This window comes from Nycticebus coucang, chromosome 13 (assembly GCF_027406575.1).
Source record: "Nycticebus coucang isolate mNycCou1 chromosome 13, mNycCou1.pri, whole genome shotgun sequence".
NCBI classification, from domain to species: domain Eukaryota; kingdom Metazoa; phylum Chordata; class Mammalia; order Primates; family Lorisidae; genus Nycticebus; species Nycticebus coucang.
In genome coordinates, this window is record NC_069792.1 from 92,977,774 (window position 1) to 92,997,329 (window position 19,556).

Sequence of the window (19,556 nt, forward strand, 5' to 3'; positions counted from 1 at the left end):
GTCTATTACTGGAGCAGGGTCCCACCCCTCCAGAGTCTGACTCAGTGGATCTCAGGTAGGGCCTAGAATCTGTGCTTTGACCAGACCCCAGATGGTGTTCAGCTCATGCTGGAGCCAGGCTGAGCAGGGCCTTCCTCCACAGCCCATCTGTACCTTCCAGGGAGGAAAGGAGCTTTAGGAAAGGCAACTGTCTCACAAACTTCCACCTAAATGGCACAAGACCAATTCTGGATCCTACAGAAATAGTTTTACTTACAAAATAAGTATCTAACTGCCTATGGGTGAAGTAGCACTGAAAAATCCCATTATTATGATTTAAAAGAGTGTTTAATTTAAGAATACTTTGGAAGCAAAAATTTAAGCTTTCTCACAGCCCTGAAAAAGACTGAAATACTATGCTACTAATTAGTAATTGTGATGGACCCAGCTGTGGAGATTAAAATTTTGGGAACTCTTTTAGATCTGTACAATTAGAACTGTTCTCTAATGCCCCCATACATGAAAGCTGGTAGTTTTCTGTAATCGCCTTTTTAATTGAACAATATGAGAGAGTTTCTAATTTCTGGTAAAGTGAAAAATGCCAAAAATAATTATCTGAAGAAATACAGAGAATTTTAGTAAATCTTTAAAAAACGATGCAAATCTAGGCTTTTTATGATCCTAAAGCCCAGTTTCAATTATTTACGAAACTAGAGGCAACCACATCACCAGGATTTCTCAGTCTCAGCGGTACTAACACTTTGAGCTGGAGAATTCTTTCCTCAGGCCCCTCCTGAGCATTGTAGGATGGTCAGCAATATCCCTGCCCTCTACGTGAGACCCCTGCCCACACACACGTGACAGCCAAATGCCCTCTGTTGGACACTGCTGCACATCACCCTAGCAAGTTAAATACAGGGTGGCCATAAAGTTTGTGTGCAACTTAAAATAGTGTGCAATCTAAAATTGCACACAAACTTTATGGCCACCCCGTATAACCATAAAAGCCACTCTCTGCATTCCACTACCAGAGCACAGAGAGGCTGGTGCTCATTGCCTCACCAACCCTAGTTCCAGCCCTTTTCCTCCAGCCCTAGTCTCTTCCTTCTTCTGTCCCCTTCTTCATTTGGCTGGCCTGGAACACACAATCAAATTAATAACAGCAGCAACACAGCAGCCGTCCTTTAATCATTACTTATCTCATGGTGAGCATAATTCTAAGCATATCATTTCACGCAATCCTTATACCAATTTGTATGTCAGCTGTTATTATCCGTTTCACAGATGGCAAAACTAAGACTCAGACACGTTAATGGATGTGTCTAATTTCACACAGCTTGTAAGTCGCAGAGTCAGGGTTCCAAGCCAGGTCTGCCTGACACCAAAGCCACTAAACTTTGGTTTTCTGAGTATTGGGAATATTCCTCCTGTTTCCACGTGGCAGGACTTCCATCAGCGCTGTGGTCCCCAACTTTTTTGGCACCAGGGACAGGTTTCATAGAAGACAATTTTTCTACAAACAGAAAGGAGAAGGGCAGTGGGGGAACATCAGTTTCTCACAGGAGTGCACAGCCCAGACCCTCACATGAGCAATTTATGGTAGGGTTTGCACTCCTACGAGAATCTAATGCTGTCCCTGGTCTGACAGGAGGTGGAGCTCAGACGTGGGTGATGCGAACAATCGGGAGCAGCTACAAATACAGAGGAAGCTTCACTCGCTTGCCCTCCACTCACTCCCTGCTGCCCAGTGCCAGCACCTGTTTGCAGCCAGAGGGCCGGGGACCACAGCGTTAGAGTGACGCCACATGTCTCCTTTCTGTCTCTGGGTTTGTCATTCTTACGTGTGGGAGTGTTATGCTGGGGGTGAGGGAAGGGTCAACTTATCTGATGGGTTAATTGGGAGAAGAAACTGAACATGCCCAGTCCTACACCATCTTGCCTGGCTTCTGGGATCTTCCCTCCAGCAGAGAGTATATGGTTTCATCCCCTCCCGCCATAAAGCAAGGACCCTCCTGGGCAGGGAAAGGTCTGTTTGTCCAGTTCTGCATGTGACTGGGTAGAAAGGTTTAATCTGGGAGCCCACTTTGCTGCAAGTTTAAGCCACATTTTTCCGAGAGCTTTATTAGTTATAATGTTGATGTTTTGATCTTCATCTACCAAACTCCTATATTTACCCTCATTTTCATTCTAAATTGAATCCCCCTCAGTACCCAATAACAAGCACAATTTCTTGCACATATTTGCTCACAGTAAACACAGCAGAACCAGCCCTTGCCATCTGGGGTAACTTGATAAGGACTTGTTCAATTCCCACTCTGAATAAGTGGTATAAAACCATGACAAGTACTTAGATTATATTCTCCCTTTCAAAAAATCAGGTCAATCAATGTGTTCCCCAACTTCACCTGCTCTCCTAACTCCCTGATGGAGATATTCTTTTGGGCAATGAGCCTCACTACACATGGAAAGCTTCAGGGAAATGTTCCAGACACATTACTGAAAGAAAGCCATGTCTATTTTCTCATGTAATTCATTTTTGGTGTTTGTCTTCCTCTAAAAATAAGACTGCACTCCCCAAATTTCCCTTATTTAAAATGTTAAAGAAACCATGAGAACAAAGTACTGAAACTTACCAATTTTTCCAATAAGATTATTTTGAAGATAGAGAATTTTTAAATCCTGGCACCATTTGTCAATATGTTCTAGTTTTTCTATTTCTTGCTGATGCAAGGAGAGTTCCTCCAGGGAAAAAATTATACAGTCATTGTGTTCAGCATTTCGTCTAATAAGATCTTCAGTGACTGGAAGAAAAGTTGTTACATATTAATTCCTCTCCCCATTGTTCAACATCAGGTTATTGCCTTATAAATGTGATGGGGTTTTGTCTTTTTTTTTTTTTTTGGATGTCAAATGTCAATTCTCCAGACCCAAGTGATTTTCAACATGAAATAGATCAGAAAAATAATTCCTGGAGTTTTTGCAACACCATGATGTGAGTCAGAAGGAAGAACAAGCCGCGGTCTCATCTTACTCGCTTTGGAATGTGTAGGGTCTACATACATTTTACTATATGGATGGCGGCAGTTGACAGTTAATGGCTATGAGAATGTCGATATGGAATCTTATCGTGGTACCATGTCAAAATGGATGAGATCCACTAACTGATCTGAGACAGGCAACTTGCTACTGAGAGGCACAGCAGGGCTGGTAGAGGGCAGAAAAAAAAAAAAAAGTCTCTACCAATTAGGAAATGTCATTCATTCATACATTCATTTAACTCACTTTGTTAGTTTAACTAAAGCTTAAGAGAAGGGAAAGGAACACCCCAGATCTTTCATTGCAATCATTTTTAAACTTCAGAATGTTATGGATATATGGATGTGTTAGTTACATAGTTTGGTTTTGTATATTTTAAGTCAAGGATAAAAGTCTGCCCTTCACCCAAAAAGTGTGCATTATACCTTTTAGGTGTGAATTTACCCATCGGTTCCTTCTCATAAAGTAGTTTTACTTGTTTTGTTTCTACGAATAATAAAAGCTACTTACAGGAGGAGGGAAATGGGAGTTCCACCCCTCTGGGAAGACCAGCGTGTAGCACTGGGGTCACCTGACCCAGAAGGTCAGTTTTGGCAGTCCCAGGTTACAAATGAGATAGGTTCTGTAGGTTTGTTCTTAAGTTAAATTTGTATGTAAGTTGGCACAGGTGCATTTACTAATTACCTGTAATAGCCTCAGTTTTTGAGTTGTTGATAAGGACAACAGTTTTCAGATGTTGGTAACTTGGAAACTAATATTTGATGACAATGACAACAGCACCAGGGGAGACTGGACACAGTGCTATGGTCCATGGTTGAAGCCAAGAACAAAATCATGAACCATCTTTGTAAGATGCACTGAAAGTCAAGAGGTAATGACAAAGGAGAAACCATGCATTTTCCAGTACTATTGGTTCAGCTCCCGCAGCACAGTGGTTACAGCGCCAGCCACATACACCAAGGGTGCCGGGTTCAAATCTGGCCTGGGCCAACTAAACAACAATGACAACTGCAACAAAAAATGGCCGGACGTTGTGGTGGGTGCCTGTAGTCCCAGTTACTTGGGAGCCTGAGTCAAGAGAAACACTTTAGCCCACTAGTTTGAGGTTGCTGTGAGCTGTGATGCCATAGTACTCTACTGAGGGCAACATAGTGAGACTCTGTCTAAAAAAAAAAAAAAAATAGTATTAACATACAGCAGAAGCTCTGTAAGGTGACTCTCCAAGGGACTATAACAAATTGATCAACATCCAGAAGTGGTCAACATAAGGAACTAGGCCTACCGTATTGATATGTACATGTGGTGCATGTCCAGGTCTGTGAAAATCAGGTCAACTGAAAGAGATGGTCAATGTGGGGAGGCGGCCAATCATGGAGGTTCTACTGGAGTTAGACCCTCACATTTTATGTAGCATATGGAGATAATGCATGTACACCCCAGGAGATAATAAAGACTTATCATTACTTACCAAATGCCAGGCACTGTCCTAAATGCTTTGCAAGTATTAATGTATGAATATGTAGAGTAATTATTCACATTTTCCATATGAGGATTGAAGCACCGAGAGTTTAAATAACCTTCCTAGATCTTGGTAGTAAGTGCTAGGGCCAGGTTTTAAATCCACAGTCCAGTGCCAGATCACGTGCCCACAACTACTATTTAACACTGCCTCAAATGAGCAAGTAAGAGCCTTTGGGGGCTCCAGGCTCCCTGAATGTGCTGAGACAAAGTTCTTTACAGCACCTTTGGCTGTCCCACCTCTACAGTCTTCAGAGTGGAGTTTGCCTGTTTTCTGTAATGTAAAAACATGTATAAACATGATCATTTGAGTGCAGTTAGCTGAATGCTCTGCTACTTCTTCTAGGAGATAGGGTTATTGCAATGACAGTTCTCTACAAGAAAGACAAGGGAAATGCAGAGGTTGAGAGATTAAAATACCACAGATGGGAGCTATCCCTGCTGTTCTAAGCTTTAGTTCAGCTAATGGGCAGAGATGGCCACAAACCAGGGTCCTGGGGAGGGTCAGGCCAAAGGGCCCAGGAAGGAGGCTAAAAGTGCAGCCCTACCAGCCCTGGCTCACGGGCTCCGACTGTCAGCTGCACTCTGCTGTGCTTGAATTCCACCACTAGGTTGTGAACCAGTTTAAATAGACTGGAAAGAGCAAAGGAACAAACACATACACACACAACTTTCCGAAACAAAAACCTGTCAGAGAAGAGCAGTAAAATTACTCTCTAACCTCCCCACCAAAACTGGTTCTAATAAGAAATAAATGGGTACAGCCAATCTGAGGAAAGAGCAAAGCTGCTCTGTAAAGTAAAATGTACTGCCTACATCTACAATTTACCTATAAGAATTCTCTTAGCAAGGATACAAAATGGGTTAAGGGGTTGAGATGCCACAACCCGTGTTCTCTGGGCTAACGTAAAATGTGAGAATTATTCGGCACTATTTACAAGACCCTCAGTGATTAATGGCGAAATATGTGACTTAAACCATACAAATCTGTGGAGCAAGGGGGTGGATCATTACAGGTCTTGCTGCAGTCAGACCTGGAGTACATGGGGCCAGACAGATGTGCCATCAAGGTGCCAAGCCTACCTCCAAGCCTTGCACTGGCTGCTACTTTAGGTTCATTCCTAAAGACAAACCATGCTATGCATCCCAACAACCAGGGGTATCCAGGGAACAAATGTTTTCCAGGGATGTGGATGGCTTGGCTGTGTCCATGCCCATACATGGGCACAAGGGTCCAGGATAGAGCCAGAGACAGCAAGAGGAGGAGCAGGCCAGGGGGCCAACTGTCCCCAACCCACCACTCTGTCTTGGAACTGCAAGAAGTCTGAGAAACTTAGTATTAGATGCTGCTGCCTTCCGAGTTGTTATGAAGGTATACTTGTCAAAGAAAGAAGATGAGTTTGATTTAACAGTTTGATTTTGACTTGATACATACAGATACACTTGAGCATTTACATACAGTCCTGACTCACAAGGAGCACTGTTGATGGCTACTTGGGTACCCATACTGAAGACATAACCTAACGTGACCCCCATAAGAGCAGTTATCAGGGGTTAAGCTGAATGTGTGCAGGGGAATTCTGGTAGCATCTTGAACATCACCTGATCTCTGGCCTCCTACGGCCAGGGGAGCATCTGCTCAGCTCACACGTGACTTCCTGCCTCTTGGGGCTGCTCATGATATCCCAGGCTCCCCCAGGAAGGAGGCTAAAAGTTAAGGCTTTTCACTTTTGAAGGGTTTTCCAGTTTGTCTAACACTAAAGATTTACAGAGTTGACAAAGTTCCTACGGTCAACCCTACACCAAATATCCTTCACTATTCTCTTGCTGCACCTCTCAAAATTTAAGAAACTCTCTTCTTCAGGCTATTACATGTGCAAATGTGATCATTTGCACACAATTGTCAAATCTTCCCTTTAAGAGGTGTGTAGATATTAGGGAGGAATCCTGTATCTCCACATATCCTAACCATGAGAAGTAAGATGACAGGAATCACTATTAGCTTAAAGGGGTTGGGGTGAGGGCACCTCCCTTAGCATAAGGTTCACTCACATACATGCACACACACAAAGAAAAGGAGGGCACAGCAGTTCATCCAGCCCAACAGAGAAGTCTGCCCAGCAGCAACAATTACACACAATTAGGATAGATTAAAAGAAAACAAAGACTTGTGGAGGAAGGCAGAATTGTGAAGGTCTGGAATTTCCCAGTGGACCTTTTCTAAACTCTTCTGTAACAAGGACACTGCTATGTGCTTGTTAAGCACTCAAGCAATTGTTGTTACACGATATTGCTTCACCCATCGTGACAAACATCAATGCAAGCAGAGCCCCAATAAGAAATACAGAACAATATGTTCATGATATAATGGAGATTACGGTGTGTCATGTTTTTTAATAAGAAAGCATTTTGATGTTTTACATACTATCTAATCTGGCCAAACATACTTTAATTCCAAGGAGCCCTGTACATCTTTAGAAATTCCTACTCTAAATAACCTAGCACCAAACCTCCATGAGATCATTCTAGGGATTTAAAAATGTTTTGCAAGCATTAATGTCATCATCAGACTATTTCAAGAGAGACGGTATTACAGTATCTATTATAGAGAACATGCCAAGACGCTGTATAAAACATATTGCTTTCACTTAGTTTAGAACATTTCAACTAGTAAAATCTAGGACAGATGGATTCTGAGGAGTGTCTCACCCATACCAGTGAGAGCTTGATGAAGAATATTGACAGCTTTCGCCACAGACGCACACGCGTCTCGCTGAAAGAGGCTGCTGAGGAATCCAAAGGCTTAATCAAAACTGAGCAGCCAGCCTGGGCTTCTTTTCAATTCCTTATATGACTGGGTTTTCTATTATTATAAGGAGTATCAATAAAATGATTTTGTGGGGACAAAGGGAAGGAGGAGGTTTCTGAGATGTTGGAGGTTGCCCTGCTGTGCTCATTTTCACAAAGGTTTTCAGTACATTGAGCAAAGTTCTACAACTCCCTAAGCCAACAATTTAGTGTTCATTCCTTCAGGGTTCATATCACGTTTTGCAAATAGCCCTCTCTTTCCTGCTGGATCACAAAAAGCATCAACCAATATGTGTTTATTGCAGATTTTGCAGAATTTTCAAACATCTTGATTTCCCTAGCAAATACATTTATTAAATAGAGATCTAATATTACAAATGGGTTACAAATAAGTGGTTACCTCTTATGGCATCTAAACTTTTTTCTTTTACCATTTGTAACGGAAACCTTAAAAAACAGGATTCCACATGTCCTTCCTTTTCCTACTGACCTACAGTGATCACAGTGAGCATCAGTAGCCATTCAGTACCCTAAGCCAGTGATACCGTTAGGGGCTATGGATGTGGAGTGAACGAAGTGCCATGGGGCAATGACAAGGCACACAGAAAGCAAAATGAGTAGAGGAGGGTGTGATCAGTGCTATGGAGTGAGAAAGGGAGGTCAGAGAGGCTTCACGGAGGAGAAAGCTGAGCAGAATCTTGAAATGAGAGTTGGTGTTTGCCAGATGAACAAACGAGGAAAGGGCATCCCAGGCTATCGTGGATGATAGCATGCGCCACCCAGATCCTCCTCCAACACTGAAGGATTCATTCTTCCAGCTTCTTGGAGCTCTGCAGGAAGACATCCCCCCAGCTAACCACCCACGTAGAGGAACACCTCAGCTGAAAGAGGCACCTCGACCAAGGTCATATCCTTTCCCAGGGAAGGCCACATCCAATGACCAGTTAATGTCGGAGCTTAAAATGTCCAGTTCTTCATCCCAACTTTGGCAAGTTATAAAGTCCATTATAAGCTTAGAGCTCCTAAAGTTGGTTAATTAAGGCCTGTGTTAAGATGCATCACAGCCCAATTTCCCTCTCTGTCCCATCTGGCTTTCTTCTCTACCTACCTGAACAACATTCGTAATAAACTTCCTGCACACTTGTCTCCATCTTAAAGTCTGCTTCCTAGGGAACCCAACCTGGAAGAGTTAATACCAGAAGTGGCCCACATGAGCAGATTCTAGCCAAGATGGGATTTTGGAGTTGGATCACCTGCTGCCATGGCGGCAATAAGGACACCATTGCTGGTTGCAGGTGGAACCCAGGGCCTGGCCCAAGGTAGCTATGAATTGCAAAACTTTCACTGGTGTTGAGCAGAGACGGAATACTAGTGGTAGGGAATGCACTAGTGAGTATGACATGTCAGGCATTAGAGAACTATGGAAGGAATCTGTAACTTAGAGGAGAGTTGCATTGGGTGGCTGCTGTTAAACACAATTGATAAGAAAGGCTGAGAGAGATCAATCACATATTGAAAGCTACATGTGAAAACCAGAAAACCCTACAGATAGTATAGATAGTGGTTTTAATTTCCCGAAACCAGAGGGCAGAAGAAGCTCAGGACCAGGACTTCTAAGAGTAACAGGGACGTCAAGGTTCTAGACGTGATAGAGCCATAAAACAGTGCTTACACGACAGCCTACAATGACTAAAAATAAATACAAATATATGAAAGTATGCTTTAAAAAAAAACCTTGGACATGTTTTTCAACAACATGAAAAATGATAAAAACAGCATATCAAAATTTGCAATTTTCAGTGAAAACTTTACTTAGAGGGAAATTCATAGCACTAAATACCCATAAATAGGAGGGAAAAAAAGGTTTCAGATATCAGCTTTCACTTTAAGAAACTGGAAAAAAATAAATACAAAATAATCAGAAGTATAAGATTATAATAGAAACCAAGGAAATGAAAAGTGGAAAAGCAATAGAGAAAAAGAATCAGTAAAAATTAAATCTAGCTCATAAGAATAAAATGAGTAAACTTCAGGCATCAGACCTTCCCTGTAAGATCTGGCACATCAGAGAGAAGGAGGCCTACTTGTCAGTTACGCTGCTGAAACAACTTCCTTTCAGGCCACTGTCTTTCACTTCAACTCCTACATGGTCAAGCCATGCTTCTGAGCAAACCTCATGACTCTTCTGACAAATTTCTAAATTCTTAGTAAAAACCTGTAGAGTATGATCTGATCCCTGCCTCCCTGCCCCTCCGGTCTTCTCTCTACACCCTCCAGCCTTTCTTTCTGTCCTTTACCCTAACTCCAGTTAGTGACAATTTGCCATCAAGAGGGCCTGTTCATTCTCACCTCTGGGCATTCACAGGCCCTCCTGTTTTCTTGCCAGACAACACTGCTCCATCTTCCCTGGAGTTAAGTCCCCTGCCTGCACTCTCGGGGCTCAGGCAGCCCGTCACCTGCTGTAGCCACCATACTAAGTGTTTGCCTTCTCTCTTACTCGGAGGGCTGGCCCACCCAGGTCTTGTTCTTCTCTGCATCCTCAAAGCCTGACTCAGGGTAGGCACTCCAATACCAGTCTGGTAAGTTAGTGAGTTAGCAAATGAAAGTGGGCAGGATTCAGAGAAAGAGGGCTAAGGATCATCTACAAGGAAATTTTTAAAAGGTTAAGGAGCAAAACAAAGAAACAAACTAGGATGAGACCAGGGCGTGGGGAGGCAGCCCTGACAGGAAATACAAGCAATTGGTTTAGGAAGGAGTTTTAACATTTACAAATCACTGTCTCTCCCTTCTCCTCTGTGAGCTTCAGGTCTTCCAGAGCAGAAACCCAATCATCTGACACAGTCTCTTGAATGAAAAATATTAACTATGACATGTTTACAACGTTAAGTGATAAATTGGGTGGAAGTGTACAAAACTGCCACTTGGGAAGTTCAATAACGTTGTTGTCATCAGAACAGTTCAATCCAATATCAGTAACTGTTAACGGCATTACCTAGCTGTCTAGCAGTATATTTTAAAACATTTTTACAACACTTATTGTGTCTGTAAAACAATGTTATTATTATCTTCATCTTCAAGATTAAGAAGCTGGGGTCCAAAGAGGTGAAGTCACTCTCCCAAGGACACGGGGGCGTGTAAGTTGAGGAGGGAGGATTTAAACCCTAACTCCGGAGTCTGCATCCTTGACCGCAGGCTACACGCCTCCTGCAGAGTCTGAGGGCAGCGACTCCAGTATACAGTCTGCCTGCGACCACGCGACAGGCGGGGACACTGGCTGGCCCAACCCCACTCGCCCACATCAAGTCCGAGGCCTTCTTGTCCCCTTACCCTCCACCTCCAGCTCATTTTACACAGGGGGAATCTGAGCCTCGAAAGGCCAGGCCGCCCAGCCACTCCGCGGAGGCCCCGCACACGGTCTGTCTGCACCGGGCGAAGGCCCAGGCGGGGTCTGGGTCGCCCCGGGCGCGCAGGGAGGGGCAGCGCGGGTCTGGAGCCCGCGGCGAGGGTCCCAGGACCAGGGGCGACGCCCGCAAGGGGGACGATCAGGGGCAGAAAGTGGAGAGGGACGCTTACTCCGGCCCATGGCGCCTCTCGGGTTTGCTGGCCCCGCAAGCCCGCCTGGGACCCGGCCCGCGGAGGAGTCCCTTCTGCTTTCTCAGTCGCGCCTCGGCACGTCGCATCGGAATTCGGGCGCCATGGCAACGGGGACTCTACGGCGGCGGCGCGGGGTCAGGCGGCGACGCGTTTCCTGCGCCCCGGGAGGCGCGAGCGGGCGGGACCGCGGTGCAGAAGGCTCTGGGGGGAGGCCGGTGGCTCGTCCCAGCCCAAATCTAGTCTTGGTCAACGTCCTCACCCTCCACCTTCCGCAGACTGCTTCTCTCTCCCCAAATCCATAGTCCAAACTGCACAAAATCACGGGATAATTTCCTGATGAGATCTGCCTCATCGCCGTGACTTTCACGGTGTCCTATACTTCTTCGGTCCTTTTTTTTTTTTTTTTAACTAAGGCTCCCAAAGGTAGGAGATCGAGATTTGACCCCCCCGCCCCCCATTTACCAGCATTGTGACCTTAAGCTTCCTTTGCCTCCGTTTCCCCATCTGTAGGATGAGTAATAAATGAGTAATCATAACCTTGGGATTCCTGTGAATCTTTGATGAGGTGATGTGAGTGCTCGAAAGACTTTGAAAAACGCAGGCTTGGTATAAAGGGTAGTTCTCATTGCTGTATTCTGTCTATTTAAAGTCACCTCCAACACCAGTTAATTTCCAGCTAACAAGTTTTATAAAATCACCCCTCATCAATTTCCCTCCCCCTATCAATTTTCCTTCCCAGCACTCTCCTGATTATAAAGTATGGAAAGTATATCTCCTATAGCCCCCTACTCCCTGCGAAGGGGTCCAACAGCCTTGCCCCTGTTCTGTAAACCAGAAAGGACATCAGCAAGCTCAGATATTAAGGTGTTGGCATTTTAATGCATTACACCTCCCAAGAATTTTTAATGTGTTGTTATAACAAAAGTAATTATCACTCTCTACCCATTTGTTAAAAAAAAGTAATATGTAAAAGATAAAACCTCCTCCTATCACAGTCATAATAAACAGTATGGAGAGCATGCTTCTTATCACCATCCGTGTATTACCTCTGCATTTTAACAGAAGACTCATAGAGCAATGCTGAGTACAAAGAAATTAATTCTTTCATCAGATAACTGTTAAACATTTACTGTTGGCATTTATTAGGGTTTAGCAAGTGGAGACAGGATCATGAACTTAGAGAGGCAGCAAAGTCAAATACAGTGCAGTGAAGGAGGGGCTGGGGACACTGCTCAGTTTGTCAGTGGAGAGAACTGTACAGAAAGAAGAGTTTTAGACAGTAAGCCTGAGAGATTAGATTCAGGTAATGGAGGCCCTGAATGCCAGGCCAAAGGAACCCAACTGAAACGGGACCTATTTGCCAATATCTAGGATAAGATCTGGTTCCAGGGACAGAGTTTTAACAGATTGTCCCAACCTCAGTGTCCCTGTGAGGGTAGAAATATTTGAAATTCCAAAAACTAAAGTGACATCTACTATTTTATTTTATTGAAAGCAGAACAGCATAGGTGACAAGCAGGAGCTCTGGCATTGGAAATGTGGTTCAGATCCACAAATTTACTACTGCGTGTCATGGGACAGATGACTCCACCTTTCAGAGTTGGAAATTCTCCATTTCTGCATAAAGAGGCCAATATGGAAACAAATATCTACTGCTGTGTCCCTAAAGAGTCTGAATGTGAGCATGTGATTATTCATGGGGGAGATGAAATGCCATGTACAACAGCCGGTGAGTTTAGCATGTATGCCTATGCCTTAACTTTTGCATGTTGACAGAAAGGGGTTCATCAAAACTATAATCAAAAAAGGACAGAGCTTTTGGCAAGGAGCAGATACCAGGAGGTATTCCAGGTAGAAAGGTTACTTTCTAAGTTGACAGAGGCATGCAGTGAGGCCCAGTATAAAGGATCTCAGCTGCTGGGTCAGAGAGACCCAGAGAGGCAATCCAGGGATCTAAAAAGTTCCCAAGAGTAATGGCAACCCAGGGGTCTGAGAGGTTGGCTCTGAGCTTCTGTCCTCTCCCTCAGAACTACTCATTCTTGAACACTCATCCTAACTCTTCTGTTATCTCATTGTTGAAGTGACTACTATGGTTTGAATGTTTTTGTCCCCTCCAAAATTCATATCACAACATAATCCTAAATATAGCAGTACTAAGAGGTGTGGTCTTTGGGGGGGTGATTGAGTCATAAGGGATCCACCCTCACAAATGAGATTGGGCTCCTTATAAAAGGGGTTAAGGGAGGGAGTTTGCTCCCTTTAGCCCCTCCTGTCTCTTCTGTCATGTGAGGACACAGCATTCCCCACTCTGGAGAAAAAGCAGCAAGAAGGTGCCATCTTGGAAGCAGAAACAAGACTCTTACCAGGCCCTCAGCCTGCCAGTGCCTTGATTCTGGACTTCTAACTTCCTGAGTTAGGAGATGCAAACTTCTATTCTTTACAGATTACCCAGTCTCAGGCATTCTGTTGTAACAGCACAAACTAGGACAGTGTCTTTGGATTTTTACTGTGAAACTTAATATCTGTGAGACCAGAGTATTCTATTCATTTATTCGTAAGCAAACAAACAAGGAACTGTCATTCTTCTGGGTTAAAATTTCTAAGATGTTTTTAAGCATGGTGTACCTAACACTGCTCACATGCTTTGAAACGTCAAACTCAATTCTCACAGTAATCCTCAGGCCAGGTTATCATCAACATATGACAGATAAGAAAACAGAAGCCTAGTGAGATGATATTACGAGAGCATCATGAGTCAGGATTTCATATACCTAAACCTGAATTTTTTAACTACTTCATTTTCTATACTGATAGCTACTTGAGAGCAGAGAGGAAGGTGGTTTGTTTTGTATTGTTTCTCCATCTCTTAATCCTAGCCCTAGCACAATTTCTGATACTGTTAGGTTGTCCAATAAATACTTGTTGAACAATTGACGAAAGAGTCAGTGAGCCAGTCTCTCTGGGATCTGGGCTATCCTGGGTGTAAGGACCACATCTTGTGACTTCAGTAGCATCACCACAGAGACACCCATATTGTAAGGGGATCTAACAAGCTCCACAGGAAGAGTGCCCCATTCTTCTGGTCACTGGACAAGTCTTCATCACGGGACCTATTCACCAATATCTAGGATAAGATCTGGTTCCAGGGAAAGAGTTTTAACAGATTGTCCCAACCTCTTGGTGGAGTGGAGGAAAGCCTTGGATGATAAAGCAGAGAAACCAGCAGCAGCTCCTTTGTAATTTATAAGAGGCCAGGCTGGGCTGTTTATGTTGTGTCCTTCCTTAACTCAACATCACAATCACCCTGTTTCTTAGAAACAGAGCACCTCTAGGGTAAGACGGACATATGTACAATGTGCTGTGATTGTCACAGACCCCTGACAGGCAGGAAAATTGGGAAATAAATCACAATGTGACAGCTGCGAGTGAACCCAGTTCATTTCACTCAAAGTGAATGAAGTCGTTTAAAAAGCCATGATGTGTGTGTGTTTATGCACATCATTGTTCCAACTAGAGTTGCTTCCTAAGCTCCTGGAACAAGATGAGGGGTGCTTCCTAAGAAAGCTGCTGCCACATTTTGTGCATATAAGTAGAAGAAATAAATCTTGAAGAGAGTTTTTTTTTTTTTTTTTTAATTCCAGTAACAGTAAACTAATCGTCCTATACTCTTTTGTGCTGGATAAATTCCAGGGACATTGACTTACAAAGAAGTTTGGTTCATTTGATTTTTACTGTTAGATATAATTCAGTATTTTTATGATGTGTGACCAATACTGTGGCTACAATTCCATTGTACTTGCCTTCATTTACCTTTAGAATAGTTTCTTCATTCCCACTTCATGACAAGTAAACCAAGCTCCCACCTTTAGCAGCACCTCTACAATTTCAGTTCATTTCTTCCCTTCCTTCCTTTCTGTCTTCCTTCCATCCACCAGCAAGTATCCAGTACCTTCCAATACCAGGCACGGGGAGGACAAATTGACACAACACAGGTAAAACCCTTAGAAGAGTATATGACGTGTAGGAAGTATTCAGTATGGGCTAACCATTCATTTTTGAAAATGAACTAATCTCCTCCATAAATAGTGATCCTAAAAAGTGGGCATCAATGTTATCCCCATTTTACAGATAAAGACACTCAGTTTACTCTGTAACAATCCAGTGAAAAGGATCTGAGAAAACCAAACTGAACTGCTTTGCTTGTCTCTGGGGAGATTGAGGTAGAACAGCAGCATTTAGGTTGGTTTGTTGCATCTATCTGAGAATTGACTTCCTCTCCCATCTGGTAAGGACAGGAAATGAGAAGAGAGGTGGAATAGGACAACTACATCATTTTCCCAGGATTTTATCGGCCCATTTCCATAAGAATTAACTTGTGTTGTTGGATCTGAGTTCTCCAAACATCAGACACTCCAGTGATCAAAGGGAAGTACAAAAACATCTCAAAATCAAGTGTATAATGAATTTTAAATGATTAGTTTATTTGTCCAAACTTCTTCTCATCTCCATTAGTCTAATAAAGGCACAAGTTAACATAGTAAGAAGGACTTTTACTAATTTGGATATACTCATAAGGGGAGTAACTAAGATGTCTCACTCCACCACTGAGGGATTAAGTACAGGGGCCTTAAGCACTTTACTTAAAATCACAGTGTCTTAATTTCCTTATCTGCAAAGTGGGAAAAATTAAAATGCTTACTTAATTCTATTTTAACAAGGTTTAAAAAGATGGTGTGTAAAGTTTTTGCCCATAATAAGTACTTTATACATCTCAGTTTGAAATGTGAAGGTTTTAAAACATGACTGCAAATTATCTTTCATTCCACCCAATTGAAGGATGATACCTGTTGCCCTTTCCTCAAATCCAGAAATGCTTCTGACTACTTTGACCAATAGAATCTAAGAGAAGATACAGCAAGAGACATGCAAAACTAGTTCATAAAATCCTTGCAGCCTCCACTTTGCAGAACACTGGCTCTTGGGGCTCTGAGCCACCATGTCTGGAGGAGTTACATGTGGATGCTACCTCTAGCCAAGCCTCAGCTTTCCAGCCCTATCTGCTTGGGAACTAGACACAGGAATGGGCCCATTTTGTACCCTCTAACCCAGCTCATCCATCAGCTAAATACAACTAAATGACTGACCTCTGTCAATGTCACATGGAACAGATGCATCATCCAGCTGATCCCTGCCCGAATTCTTGACCCACAAAATCATGAGATATATTCAAATATTTGTTTTAAATTTTTGGCTAGTTTTAATACAGCAAAAGATAGATGAAATGTTAGGACTGACTGCCATGGGAAGTGGACAAGTCCCTTTCTCTTCTGGGTTCAATGGGGTGAACTGTCTCTGCAGGATGGTGATGCCTCATTTACATAGGAATCCAGATTCAATTGCTTTTAACTTTAGCTGCCAGTCTTCCATGCAAAAAAAAAAAAAAGAAAAGAAAAAAATTTTTTTGAGACAGAGTCATGCTCTGTCACCCAGGCAGAGCAGTAGAGTGCAGTGGTAGGACTATAGCTCATTGCAACCTCAGACTCCTGGGCTCAAGCAATTTGATTCTTCTGACTGGGCCTCCCAAGTTGCTGGGACTACAGCTGTATGGTGTGCAGCACACACACCTTTTTGTAGAGACAAGGTCTTGCTCTTGCTCAGGCTTGTCTTGAACTCCTGACTTCAAGCAATCCTCTTGCCTAGGCCTCCCAGAGAGATAGAATTACAGGCATGGGCCACCATACCCTGCTTACTGCTGTGCAAATTCTAATACATGAGACACACAAAAGAGGATCTTAACAGGTTGAACAGATGTCGATGGCCTTGAGCACCAACCTGAAGGGAGCTGAGACAACCCAAGCCATGATCGCTCTTTATAAACCTAACAAAAGAACAGTACATGTCTGATTTTGTTTGATGTTAAAGGTAGAACACCTGCTCCCAGTTCATGGGAAATTCCTTAAAAGGAGTTTTTCGCCCACTCCCTCTGAGCCCGCTAAGCCCACTCTTTATGTACCCAGAACAACCAGCTGGCATGCCCTAAACCCCATGGTGGTCCCCAGAGTCCTTTCTCAGTCCGAAATTTGGTAACTGTAGATTCTCCTCCTGTTTAACTAAGCCAATAATTCTCACCTGAAAAGTAGACCAGCATAAAATACTGGCGTGTGTATTAAATCCCATTAATTAAAAATCCCATTAATTAACTTAAACCCTTTGTTTACTGTCAGAGCAGATTATTACACATCTGTTTGAGTAATTCGCCCACTACACCCCCACAACATTGCAGGGAAAAGGCTCAGATCAGTTAGTCACTGCCACAAGGAACAAATGTTTACTAGGGGTAAATCTCAAATGCACAGAGCATCCAGGGGATAGGACACAGTGTGTCATTTCCCATCAGGTCAGCCTTTCTTGACACAAAGGCCACCTGGCACCCCCTTTTCCTTTTTAATCTCCTAACTTGTTTTCCTATTTGCTGCTCACCTGGGCTTCTCTTGTGCCTCCGAACTCTAGTCCACCAGAACCCCAGGGGGCAAGATCTGTGCCATCCTGGCTCCTACCCAGCCTTGGTGGGGGGAGACTAAGTCTTCAGATTCTTCTGAGTAGAGAGTGTCTAATACAAGATGGAATTTTGCCCTTACTGTTCATTTCTCATAGTGTTACTTTTGAAGTGGACATTTTGCCATGTCTCTGCGCCCAGCATCTATTCCCCTGGGTCTTGTTGGAGGGCAATTCCAATTACCAGTTTCATCCTCCAGAAGCTAAAAGTGACCCTGTTGTTTTTTTCCCACCCCTGGAACAACAATGATGTGAGGACACATGACCTAAATTTGCTCCTATGGAACCCCTGTGGACAGAGAAAGTTGGGGAGGTCATCACTGTGGTCCTGGCCAGGCCATTTTTCTTGGAGGATGGCTGGTATGTTTCATGCCTCTAGCTTCTTGGCACTCCCAGGCACCTCCAGTTTTCACCCCTTACAAATGTTGGTGCCTCTACAGCAAATTGTTGGAGCCAACTACACACTGTTAGAAGGAACTTGCTCCGCACAAGTTTGCCATCACTTCTGACACCACTGCAAGTTCAAGGTGCTCCCAAACCACTCAGTTTCAACAGTCTCTGAGGAGGACTGACAGAACTTACAGAAAGCTGTTACACTCACAGTTACAGTTCAATACAGGGGAAGGATGCAGTTCAAGATCAGCCATGAAAAGAGACGCAGAGGGCAGAGTCCAGAAGCTTTTGTTGTTCTCTCCCGATGGAGTCAGGGCACATTACTCTCCTGGGGCTGAGCTTACAGAGACTGTAAGTGACTTATGGAAGACTGCCAACCAAGAAAACTCACCTATGCTTTGGTGTCCAGACTTTTTACTGGGGCTTCATCATATTGTATAATTGATTGATTTCCCATGTCGTCTTGGACTCAACCGATACCATGTAATATGAAGTCACCACGCCCACCTCCAGTTACATTATTGGTCTTTCTGGCATGTAAATCCCCCACCCTAAGACTACATGGGGGTAGTCAGACCCTGCTGTAAATCATATTATTAGATTAACACTGTGATCCAATGGTTCCAGAGAAAAAAAGACACCAGAGATTACTTCCCAAAAGCTGAAGACAGGTCAAGGCCAAATTCTTTACTACACACCTCCCCAGATTCTCATAATTCATATGTGCTTCCCAGTATTCTTTCAATTCTTTTGATTCTGTTGCCAAGGTCATTTTCATTGCTAGCAACAAAGAACCCTAACTGATAAGCATTGCTGCCTATGGTGCTAAAAGATATCCTTCCCACTAGAGAGGGAAGAGCCGAACCAAAGAGTGATGGCAATAGAGAGTTTCAGTCTTGCACCTAGTGCCGTGTAAATATCAGTACATTTCTAAAGACTCATCTGAGAAAGGTAGTGTCCAAAGATTTTCCTTGCTTAATTTATTTCCTTCAGGAATTTTGTCATTTTCTGTCACTTCCTACCAGACAAGTAGGAGCAGGTGCAGGAGGCCTAAAAAAACATTATAAAAAAAGAAACCTAAAACGATCTATCCACTAATTTAATTTTCTCTGAGAATTGAGTAAACAACAGCTTTATTCAGTTTTAGTGTTAGAACACCTGAGTCCAGCTCATAGAACGCTGGTATCCACAGATGATTGTTTGAGACCCACTGAGTTCTCCCAACTATAGACAGGGGCTGTGAGTAAATGAAACCCACCAAAATTAAATTCATGTCTCCAAAACATTAATTCTTCCTAATATAATCTACTAGGATAAACTTGAAATGAGGCCCCTGAGGAAACTGCAAGTAACTGCCAATTTTGCTAATGATAATAAGTTTATTTTAATTGCTAATATATTCCTAATTACTCTAGTTCTAAAATGTTTACTTCACTGTCAGTCATCCTGTTTGATTTATGTTCTTTGTGAAAAGACTTTGTCACATCAATCAATCCTTTTCAAGTTTGGTGGCAGGTGCTGAAAATGATCTCACCTTTTTTTGTCACACAGCTCTGCCGGGCAACATTCGTCCAAAAGCAGAAAGCGGCCTTACCCACAAAATCTTTCAGAACTCATAGCTGCCCCTTCTAGCTTCCAGAGAAGTCATATTTTCAAGGCTTTGATTACATGAC

The 19,556-nt window shown here is 43.2% G+C and overlaps 1 protein-coding gene across 2 annotated transcripts in view; it reads right to left on the reverse strand.

Moving 5' to 3' along the window:
- DNAAF11 (dynein axonemal assembly factor 11) overlaps positions 1-10,991 on the reverse strand; it is a 96,261-nt gene extending 85,270 nt beyond the window's left edge. For both annotated transcript variants that reach the window (XM_053558267.1, XM_053558266.1), the window contains exons 1-2: positions 10,915-10,991; positions 2,613-2,780 (exon numbers count right to left, since the gene is read on the reverse strand). In XM_053558267.1, coding sequence (XP_053414242.1) covers positions 2,613-2,780; positions 10,915-10,924 — 178 coding nt within the window. In that variant the 5' untranslated portion in view covers positions 10,925-10,991. The remainder of the gene's footprint in view (positions 1-2,612; positions 2,781-10,914) is intronic.
- Positions 10,992-19,556: the final 8,565 nt, after the last annotated feature.